The following is a 12,501-nucleotide window of genomic DNA, read 5'->3' on the forward strand; positions in this document are numbered from 1 at the left end:
AAATAAACTATTAAAAAATAAAACAATTACATGTTTTTATTTATATAAGCTATCAAACCAAATCTTTAACGAATCTGATTATATATTTACCGAGAGACAGGATAGACAGATCTGTAGGGAAATCGAAATATATATGATGTATATATTTGTTGTTATATTATATTTGTTGGGCTGGGATACATTAGATGATTTTTTTTACGTTTTTTTTATATATATCACCATGGGAAGTGATGATGCAGCCTACGATGGAGCACGTCTGCCCATAAGAATTACCAAGAACAAAATTATATCATTTTGATTTAATTTTATCATAAATAGCCTATTATTAGAAGGATGATAAGATACTGAAATTTTAATAATCGTAACAATAAATTTTTTTTTTTGTTAATGTCGTCTAATGTCATCTAGGAGCGAAATTTGGTAAATCTTCAATAAAAGTTTTCATTTCTATCGTACAGGTGGCGCTAACTGCAATATATTGTAAATTGTTTTCTAAACATGGCTGCCGGTGGAGTCTAATGATATTTTTTGTGAATTCTGCCCTATTAACTAATTTTAAATCAAATCAAAACTTTGTTAATTGTGTTAATATGACATAGTAGTTACAGTTGAATAAGATGACTTCCACTCCAAAGACTGACAAATGCGGACAAGGTATGTGAAGTTATAATGCTTTTCTTTCGTGTATAAATTTATTACAGTTTCAGTTCATCTGTTTCTCTAGTTCTATTTATATTTTTAACTCAATGTATTCTAAAGTAAACCACTCGAATAATGTGGAATATTTCTTAATTATAATTTAGCGCTTTAATAGGTTGGGTAGTTGGGAAGAAGTATACATTTTTCGTTTTGATAGCTATTGGATCGTTGAGAGTAATCTAGGGACTGCAAATACAAGTATAATATTTAATTGTCCTCAAATAGAGTTTGGTTTGTGAAATCGATAGAATAGCACTTAACTTTTTCCTTGTCATTAGTCATGAGTTAAATAAACATTACTGTTAACAATTTTTGTAACAGTGTTGATAATGGGAATAATGTTCAATACTATTATAAGCCCCATTTAATATTTAGTTCCACACAAGGATATAACATTAAGTTATTGATTTTCATTTATTTTAACTAAATCCTTTGTCTCTTTCTTAGTAATCTGTCAAATTCTTATATGAATAGGCCAGGCAGGTTTTTATTAGACATTTAGTCTTTGTTTTTCAAATCATGACATAAAATAAAAATAAAGAATGTTCACATAATTACAGCAAAGTTTCCTGTTTCATAGACTCATCTTAGGTTTATTACAAAACATGTGTCATGAATGGTGACTTACATACTTAAGTATAATTTTTTATCAATAACATGTAAATGTTGTGATATCACTGTATACTGTGTTATGTTACTGTATTTTTTATTTATCAGTCTAACAAATTTTATCAGTTGATGACCGACATTCAGACTATGAATAAAAACTTGAATCTTTGCCCTAGTAGTTGAACAAAAAAGTTATGTTCACAGTATATTAGTGTCCATATTGATCTACTCCATGTGATAATATAAGAAATCAATAAAATGTAAAGAAATGTTTGTTGCTAAGTTTCAATATTTTCTGAATACATTGCCAAATCTGAAATGACCATAATATATTATTATCTGGAGAGTCTTCCTGTAATTAAGTTCAACAAATAACACTATGAAAGAGGGCCTTAATCTTTGAACTGTTAAAATAATTTTACTAGAACTTAAATATTTTTCTGTAATTACATTTATTTAACCAACTTCCCAAAAAGGTGGAATTGTGAATAAATTTTTTTTTGGATTTATTAATAAAGCCATTTAGTAACTAAAACAAAAAATAACTTTTTGTGATAAAGGATATCAAGTATGATTCTAATTATTTGTAATTATAATCTTTACTTCGTAAAATCAGCAAATAAATTCACTAGTGAACCGATAAACGGACACATAATTATATTTTTGTTTTGTTTCAATACTCCATATTTGATCCGATTAAAAATGCTTTTACTTTTGAATCTTTATTTATTTATCATTTATGTACAAAACACAAAAGACAATGCTAAAAAGGACAACACATTACAAGCATGAGGTGTAAAGGTCTAATCTTCAGTCAACCTTTCTTTATTTTTATTAATGAAATTGTAAAACATAGGATTGAGCTTATCACAAGCCACAAGTATTTTTTAAGTACTCCAAACTTCTTGTATATCGGACTTGTGGTATATCAGACTTGTTATATATATCATATAAAGTTTTTATCAGCCTAGTTATCAAAAGTACTCTATAATATTTTACCACCCTAGTTAAATAATAGAATCGCTGTTTGTTATATGAAACTAGAAAGAAATATCGAAAAGTACTTTTAATATGTGCACTTGTGCAGTTACACACTCGTTTGAAAATAAAACGCGTCATGTAATGTAAAATTAAAGTGTCCATATGTACATATTTCCTTTGGGTACATCCTTCCTATACACAACAACTGTAATTGCGAATCGACTAGCTCAGTACGTAGCATCCGCCGCGCCTGTGGCAGTGGCAATTTTTGGTCTGTCCCACATTTTTATTAGATTCGCTACAGATCAGCTCTCAAACGGCACTAGTATGGGTAAGCTCCACTAGTGATTTTAACACGCTATCTGCCGATTACATGTATTATTTTAACAGAATAAACGCAATGTAACGTTATGTTAGCCAAGTAATAAAATTATATACGTACTTAAATACGTAGTTAGTAGTTACGATTACTGTATTATAAGTTTCCGAAATAATAAACAGAGTTCACAGAATCATCAAAAACAATTTCTTTTGGGTTTATTTGCTATCGGCAAATGGGGTCATTGTCAGGAAATGTAGACATCTTGGCTTTTTATTAATTTCACGTTAATAACTTGTTTGTAAGCTATATTCAAACCAAAATAAAGATTATCTTAAGAAACAGGAAGCAATCAGTGCTTCTTAATTCTAAAGTAAAGATGGGTCTAGGAAAATTACCTACTTTCTTAGATTGAATAATAATGTTACTAAAAAGAAAAATAGATACCATTAAAGTATTGCAATAGTTTCCGGTTCGTTCTAGTTGCTAGGTTCTTTTAATTGTTACATTATGATGTCATTTGTGTCTCCAGCTCAAACCTATTAATTAACGCTGTACCTATTAAATAACAAGAGAAGAAAAATTCTCACATGACGCGAAATAGTTGAGTATTTTTTTAAATGGAGCATTTAAGGAAGTCGTGAATAAAAACGTTACGGGACAATACCATGTTATTACAAAATTACAACACTACGTGTTTGATTCTAAATCATACAAAACTTACTAAAAAGGAAATGTTATAGTTTTAAATCATTGTAAATTTCATCTAGCAATAATTGTAACGGCATCGCATATTCATATTGGGCAATCTATATGAGATTCTTGCGTTGCGTTGAACGATAGAATAGCATAGTGAGATGTTGAGAGTAGTGCGTTCTGTCTCGCACCACTAATTATGATCGTTATACAATCCAAGAGTTCTTTTTTTAATTCATACGTGCAATAGTATATTATTTATCATTGCTCTAATGGTATACCCCAAAGCAAATATAATAAAAAGCAATTAATTAACTGTTACTAGTCTTCCGACACAGGCGTCTCGTGCTAATAACTAATCTTATTGGTAAAGTTGCATAATAAAGAAATAAAATAATTAATATTATGTACTCGTATCTGTTTTTCAAGTATTTGCAATTTAGTTACTTCACTTATGAATTGCCAGTTGACACAGTAGATAGTTTATTGAGAAGTTGTCAAACTCAAAAACACTTAAATGGAAGCTGAAATGTGGACACAAATCTACAACGGATCCAAAAATTAAGTAAGATTATGCCACAATTTACAAAGGTTTAATGAGCTTAGATATGTCCCGCAACTTTAGGGTTTTTAATAGTTTACGCCTCTGCAACTAGAACTATTGTCGGTGTATTCGTTTCAGGTTTAATTAAACAGATCTAGGAGAGAGTTGAGATATCTAAATTCCGTGATGCTGGTACGTAATTTGGTCCTATGCATAGGCAGCTTGATGGCTTAGCAGTCACGGACGCAGACTGAACGTGATTGCGGTCGTCCAACCTCGTTCCACTCGTATAAGAGAACAACGTACTGGGACTGTTATTTCTTGTAACCGTTGTAATTAAAATAAATGTTTTGGTTTCCAGGCTTGACAGCCATTGTTATGGAAAAAATATGGGATAGTTCAAATGACACTCCGTTTGTCGAGAGTAAATACGCATTTCATTACCAAACTGAAAGTAATACTCGATAAACGACATTGTGGGAAAATGAGGACGCTTTGAAAATAAAATATTATTACAATAACGAAGTCGTAATTAAAGTTGGCCTTTTGAAGCCATTTTCAATGTTTTCTGCTTCATCATTACCGAGTATGTGAAACTGTCCTGTCAGACTCGGAATTACGTTGGCACAAATTTTATTCGTATGTGTACTGTACCTCAACAGTTATTCGAGCTATTTCATAATGCTCTTCTGAATATAGAGACCCGTTATATGGAACCCATTTGCACTTGCCACATGTTACCTCCATTACAAAGCTATTCACATAGCGTCTTCTATGCAAATGTGTGTTTAAGTGCGCCAATTCAATTCTCTTCGGAGACTCTTGATTGATGTAGCTACTTCTCATACTGTACTAAGTTTCACAGTATGGCACATCTAACAGGGTAACTGTTATTTATATTTCGATGAAAGTGAAAGGAAAGATGTAACGAAAAAATAACTTTTTAAACTAAGAATTCTGTTATTGTTGTGTATTGAATAGCTGATGTATCTGGTATTAACCAGTTTGATGTACACTATGGTATTTCACTTACAAACAATTTCAATTTTCAATTTCATTTTTTATATACAACTGTACAGATACTTTAATTAATTGGTTTCAATGAATTACGTGTATCAGTGTTACGGGGGCACGCAAGTAATATTTGAGCATCTGTTTCGCCGTTTTCGAGCAAGCTTTGAAATTTTCTGTATTTGACTCCAAAATCTCTGAATCTATCCAGGTTTTTGCCAGAAAGTCAGTAGAATATGGTAGAATTTTTGGCCACTAAGTCAAGTTATAAATCTATATATTAATACGTGATGCAAAAACTTTGGACCGCTATTTACGAAAATTGCGCGGACGTAGGAGCATAAAATTTGGTACACTTATAGTTTATGTGTAGGAGACGTGAAGAACGCTAATATTTTTCAAAAATAATGCTTTTAAAGTACATTAAATCAATAAATAAAACATTACACACACATGCATAGTATCTGATCGTATTTGACAAAACGTCAAAATCGATAGACATTGCGATGATATTGACGTCTCATATGAATAGAGTTTTATAAAAGAGTTTGTTTGAGTTTGAGTTAAATAAAAATTATCCTTGAACGTATGTTAAGTGGTATTGTAAATTAAATCGTATATGGTTGAATTTCAACCACTAGGCGACCACTAGTTAATATAAAAATCCCAGATAGCTAATATCTAAAATTGAGGTGATTACTCGCTTAGTATATAAGTATAATCAGATTGTTTTTGGTCTTTCAAATATTTTATTATGAACCTGAGATAGATGTACGGTTCGTCTCAGCCACATACTTACGCAATTATAATAGCATGGTGTTGCCACAACGTATGTAATGATCGTGCGCTCGATTTCGCAGTATTTCATTAATATTTCATTACAAGTGTGATGCTTGTTTATGTTTAATTTCCTTACTACTCAATACGTGGCCTATCGTTTATTTGCAACTTACAAATTGTAAGATATAGAGTAGGTTAAAAAAACTGTAATGGATATTTCGGTAATGTTCATGGAATTTCTGCAGTAGTGCACCAGTGTGAACGTGAGAATTCTTGCGTGTGAATTATCATACGCCAATTCTGACCAATTACATACACGAAATGACAAAATTGCTGTCGAAAGGCTTTTGACCTTCAAACGTTGGGATTTTAATTATTTTTTTTATATCCTTACTGTGGTATATGTGTCATACTAAAAATAACAACCATATGACTGAAATTGTTATAAACGCAACGTAAACTTGACACAAAGCCAACACAAATGTTTATGTTTTGTAATAAAATTAAAGGCACATGTAACTTGAATTCAGGAAAGATTGTAATAGAAGAATTGTTATAAAAATATGGATAGAAATAGACATCTCTTGAGCTAACGTCAGTTTACTAAGATGGAGGGCACGTTCTAAATGCATATTTTTTGTAACCAACTAACCACTTTAGAGGAATAAAAAGCGTTAGAAGCTTATTGCTTCAGATTGCAATGTGATTCACTTCTCCATATTTATTTAAAATTCTCTAAATTTACATTTTTAAATAATATTTAAAACATACAATATAAAATAATATTTAAAAATATAAAAGTAGGAGCCGACCAGTAGCGGGAACATGGTCCAAGCTACCGGTGGTTAGGGCTCCAGAGACAGAAACCTCCTCACAATACGTGCCGTTTCGAGGAGTACTGCCTTCTGCATCAGGCCCTTGATCCATCCGCCCAACCCCAGCCTCCTAAGGTGATTGTCGAGGCTGTTGGGTATTAATCCGTTGGCCGACACGACTATCGGCACAATGATAGCCGAATCCACACTCCACATGTCGACAACCTCGTGAGCCAAGTCAAGATATTTTATTTGTTTATCTTTTTCAGCTTTCACGAGGTTCTCGTCATGAGGAATGGTGATATCGACTATCATCGCGCGGCGCGCTTGCCGATCTATCACCACTATATCAGGTTTATTGGCTACAATAGTCCTGTCAGTGATGATAGATCGATCCCAGTACAACGTGATATGGCCGTTTTCGAGAACTGGATCGGGCACATACTTGTAGTATGGAACCTCAAACTCAACAAGTTGATAGTGCAAAGCAAGTTGCTGGTGGATAATCTTGGCCACCTGATTATGTCTATGCAAATATTCACCATTAGCCAAACGACCACAACCAGAAATTATATGTCTTATGGATTCACCAGGACTATGACATGCCCGACATATGTCAACGGTCCCATCCTTAATAATATATTTCCGGTAGTTATTCGTAAGGATAACTTCGTCCATAATTGCACAGACAAATCCTTCAGTTTCACCAAAGAGATTACTGTGATATTATCACTTTATCATTACGGTTTCTTATTATACGGAATCGTGATGAGATGGTCGTCACCACAAGCGCAATATTATTCGGCTAAGATCACGACTTGGCAAAAGAAACCCAAATTTTAAAAGACTTTAATAAAAAAAAAAAACAATGTATTCAATCGCTCTGTTTCAAGTTTTACCAGCCAGCCATAGCAGAATCTGGTCAATGCTGCGCAGTTTTTTTAACGTTATTCTATCTTGATATTACTTTAGATTAAACCTTGCTTGCATAAGGTGATGGTCAAAATGTGAATTCATTACACCCAATGATACCGTGTTTGAGCACGCAATAACTCAATGCTAACGGACGACGCGGCGTACCTTACATTATCTTGAGTGTAATGATTAGGCTGCAATCTACCTAGAAGTATATGATCCCGTTAGCTAGGTATCACGACCGCGGCTAGTTTATTGGAAAGTGAGTTACATGGACCGTGGCCGGTGGCCGAGTGCGCGTGCGCCCGTGTGCCTAGTTGCTGTCGGAAGAAATCCCTAATCCAACCATTAAAGCAATTAATTCATTTTACTACAACGTTGGTAATTGCTGGATAAGAGATTTCAACTATCTTTCATAAGTAGCGTTTATTTCGACGTTGTAATTAATTTTTTAGTTTCCTAACATCAGACACGTACAAAAGAGTGTCATTGCGGTTAAATTTGTTCCGCGGCTTCCATTATACTATTTGCATAAACTCTGTGTCGGCTGCATGACAATCATGTTACTGTTAGCTTGTCTGCTTCACTTTATTCCATAACTTATTACTTTTGCAAAGTATTCCAGTTTTTCGAGGCGTGTTTCTGTTAGCTACATTGCTATTAATACGATGTCTTGCATTAAAAGCTTTTCTGATCTGCATGTAATCATTATAATCCCAATTTTTATTAAGCTGATTTTGATCAGTACCTAAGCATGCGTCCAAGTCGTCTGTGGCGAATCTATTATTCCATAAAACTTTACCACCGTCCCTTATAAGCCATTATTACCACTGTCTTCTAACGCGATGAAAATTATCGTACCCACTTCTCTTACCATGGCGAAGATGACCACCAAACGATCCACGTTAAATTAATTCCGTAATGATATTGGCATTAGCCAGGGCTGCACTTACGATATTCACAAAAGCCAAGATATTTTCCTAAGCTTTTTCAGCAAGTATGTGGATGGATACTGAGCTCTCACTGAACTTTTTGAGTTCTGCTGAGTAACATTTAGCAAGTTTCGCATAGCATGAGATAATTCTGTTTTTGTACAGGTACATATTACATGCTTATGTACTTAAATATCTTGGTTTGGTAATTATTGCATAATGTAAGAGAAAACGACTGTTCCGTCTGTTTGAATGACGTAAAGTTGTAGAGTCTACTAGACTATAACCAATTAATACCTACTTTCCTTGCTAAACTTGAGTTAACTTGACAGAAGATGTTTGTACTTATTATTAATTACAACTTTACAACGCATACATAAATCTATCATGATTGGGATAGATACATGCACTACTTACCTAATTGATTTATGTACATTCATTTAACTTGGTTACATAAATTGATTTGGTTTAGGACCTGCAAAAAAAATACTATAATCGTAAGTTTAGCCAATTTAGACCGTGCGGGACGGATAGAAGATATGAGATTACGATTGTTATGCAACGAGCACGCATTAGCGTAGGAATGGTGTATGTTAGGACAGGTGTGCAATGGTTAGACGTCGCGGCGGAGATGTGCGGCGGCGGTGGCTGCACTTTCACTCTCGCCGGTGTGACAGCACCGGAGTACCGGTCACAGGCTGGCAGTGGTGCCGCGCCTGTGCTCGCCGCCGCCGGCTGCGCCGCCCAGCTCCGCGACCGATCGTCACCCTGTGTCAATACTATGGTCCGCTGCGCATGAGCTCGCTCACTCGTTGCTCTGCTGAATATCGAGATCGTGTTGTGAAAAAGCGCACAGATATTTTTAGATTAGGTGTTGTTCGGTCGTGTTTTGTTACATGAAATTATGTGTGGTACTTTACAGTACCTTTATAAATTCAGTGTTTACATCAAATATTACGTATTAAAGTGAAAACCACAATCAGTGTCCAAGCGGTTGTTTTGTAGAGAAAGTACCAAACACATAAATTCCGATTTCAAGTTTTCCCCTTAATTAGTAATGTTGAGTTTGATTCTATTAATTTCGTAAATATTCCTGTTAAAAAAGTGGGTGACTGACATGATATGATTAAAAAGTTTTATATTGCGGAAAAGTGAATTGAAAATCTATTTGTGAATTACATTCATGAACAAGAATATTTTAGTGTGTCAATGTGTGGCTTGGTTTATTACGCTCGAATTTGTGGTGTCAAGGTTGACAGTGGACGCTGGACATCAGTCAGTCTGTGTACCTATACCAAAGCCGCGTGATACACAGAATGTGACGGCCATTCCGATCTACACAGACGACGACGGGCATATACTGTAAATAAATAATGATCTAATTGTATCTTCCAACGTGTTTGCTATTTCTGTGTCTGACCGTAGCCTTCTGATACAGATTTCTTAACATTGTGATAACGCAAGGTCATATATACTAATAAATGACAATATATCTTCATAAAGTAGTGAAACCTGACTGAGGTACATTACCCACTTTCTTGGATTTCTAGAGGGCCCTCCTTTTCACTACGGCGTGCACTAGCATCCGCCTCGTACCGATCACCGGTTACTATGAAAATGTCCGCAATGTGTGACCCTTACTAGAGGTGTGCCAATTTGCAAGCAAAATATTTTTTTCCGACCATAGTTCGATTTGAAAACATAATATACATTGAAGAAATAGAAGAAACTAATACAAAGAAATTACGATGCCACATTACGATGAAAGCTTTATACATGACGATAATCAAAACCAGAGAAGAAATAAAAGAAGTTACCAAGTTTATAAAAATGGGTTAGCTCCCTTGAGACTGCTAGAGACTACTGACGTGCTCCACGTTTTGGAGGAAAGAGGTTCGTCTGTTATTAAAAACAACATTAGAAATATTAAATGCCGCGGTAATCGGTACAAACAAGTGCCACAAAATGGATTACAATGTGCCAGTCCAATGAAATATAAAGCCCCTGATATCATAGTAGATCATAGTCCACGAATGACTACGTTCGACCCCAACAAATATTATGATCTAAGAAACAATAATGTGTATACCTTAACACCGTGTAAAAGTTTTGACAACCTTACGTTAAAACCATCGAAAAAAAGTTACCTTAGTAAAAACAAAATAAGATATGGCAGCAGTCTTCAAAACTTGGTTGATGACGGACAGCTGAAACATTTCGCTTCTCCGTCAGAAGACTTGGATACATTAGTGTCTCGCAGAGAAGATGCCAGGAAGTCGTACTCTGTAGTAGATGCTCAAAGTCGACCAGAACATGGGCGAAATTCTCGATGTACACCGGCGCCAGGCCCAGGAGTATACCGTCAAATAAACAACGACAGTGTTTCTGGAAAAAACGGTACGAAAATATCAATATTAAAATAATGAATTCAGGAAATAATGTAATAATTATTGCATTGCTATTTGTGAGCACGTCTGTTACAATTTTTCCTGTATTTGATCATTCATATATTTTACACATAACGTTAAGTTAAATTTAGGTATATGTACACACTAATTACTAATTACCAACTACTACAGTTCTATGTTCTATCATTGGCAACTAGTTGCGATTTCATTTGTTTATCGGAATTACGTATTGCAGTAAAATGATACTATTAATATTCGTCTGCTAAAAGCTAAATAATAGTATCTATAGTCGTATTGTGATCTTTGTGTGGACGTTTGGCATTTGAATTGAAGTTTCACTAGAGATATGGAAGTGATTAAATCGTGAAAAAATATCGATGGAATTATCTGACCGATAAAATGTACATGCAAGAATAAATCGATTGGGGGCGCACATTAAAACTATTTATTATTTTCAAAATTAAATTATACAGGTATTTTGGTGCGTTTCACCATCTTGCTCATAACTTATGCGCAGGTCCATCTAGCTTCTAATTTCGTATGCACTACTTTATTGTACATGTTATATTAGGTATCACAATAAAACTAAATAAAAATATGTTTAAAAACTATAATTGTTGTAGATTTTTATCTATAAATGTTCAGGATATGAACCTATAAAGTCGTAATTTAATATTATTTTAAGATTTTTATGACAGATTTTAAGTGAATCGTAAATTATGAATCGATTTTTATGATATTATTGTGTCAGTCTCTAATCAAGGTTCGATTCAAATCATGTATCAACATATCTGGTATTAATGTCAGGTTCGATGTCAGATTTTACACAATTTAAACAGTTATACTTAGTATAACTTTTATGGTAAAATATAAAGCAAAATTGTACCGAGATTGATATCAAAGAAGTATTTTTTGATTCCAGTTAATTATTTCTGATATTTATTTTATATTTACTACAAAATACAAAAGCGGCGTAAAATGAATGCATATGTGACACATTCACATAAATGTACAATTACATAATTTTGTACGTAAATAATATTTTTTCATTATAAATAACTTTATTATTACATAAGAATAAGATTATTTCATAAGATATTCCATGATTAAACTGTGCAAAGTATTGATTGCTCGTAATGTGAAATCGTTCAGAATTAAGGTCATAAGGTCTAGCACAATTCAATCATTTTTTACGGATATTTCTTTTTCTTTAATAACAGAGTAGAGAAAAAAATGTTATAGGTACTGTAACTAGCTACTATACCGTTGAATAGTCGATTTAAGTGTTCCCTGATTTTATTTCGTAACAATTGGTATTTAATTTACCAGTTTCGTCCATATTATTGGGATAAGAAGCACCCTGTGTGAGACTGTGTCATTATAGGTCTTGATTATATTCCGCCTATGCTTTTCATTCGGATTCGTTTAGTACTTTCAATTTTGCGCCCGCAAAAATGAAAAAATAACATCTGCATATATTCACAAACCTTAGCATTTAGTAGGATAGGATATGGGTTTAAATTAGAAATGATTACTGGCTAAACAATTTACTTATACAAATGTAGATTATTAGTTAAAGTTTCGTTTAAAAATATTTTATTTGGAAAAGCTTCGAAGGAAAGCATTTTTATTGTGCGTTGACTTGTCACAAATTGAGTAAGTAGTCAACTCGGACCAAATGCCTACGGCCCATTTGGGACGAGTTGGGGAAATTAAAAATAAATTAAATTTTTAGTGGTCAACTCGTCCCACTTTTTTTTTGTATGGATTTTTAAACTTTATCAATGTTTGG

The 12,501-nt window shown here is 33.6% G+C and overlaps 1 protein-coding gene across 17 annotated transcripts in view; it reads left to right on the forward strand.

The window, feature by feature from the left end:
- The first annotated feature begins 473 nt into the window (after window positions 1-473).
- The window catches only part of LOC118262263 (guanine nucleotide-releasing factor 2), a 33,886-nt gene continuing 21,858 nt past the window's right edge, over window positions 474-12,501 (forward strand). For 5 of the 17 annotated variants that reach the window (XM_050697249.1, XM_050697252.1, XM_050697262.1 and 2 more), the window contains exon 1: window positions 9,004-10,698. In XM_050697249.1, the coding sequence (XP_050553206.1) occupies window positions 10,050-10,698 (649 nt within the window). In that variant the 5' untranslated portion in view covers window positions 9,004-10,049. Of the gene's footprint in view, window positions 655-9,003; window positions 10,699-12,501 lie in introns of those variants that run through there. The other 12 variants (XM_050697250.1, XM_050697255.1, XM_050697257.1 and 9 more) reach the window with 4 other exon arrangements.

Source organism: Spodoptera frugiperda, chromosome 12 (genome assembly GCF_023101765.2).
Source record: "Spodoptera frugiperda isolate SF20-4 chromosome 12, AGI-APGP_CSIRO_Sfru_2.0, whole genome shotgun sequence".
NCBI lineage: Eukaryota > Metazoa > Arthropoda > Insecta > Lepidoptera > Noctuidae > Spodoptera > Spodoptera frugiperda.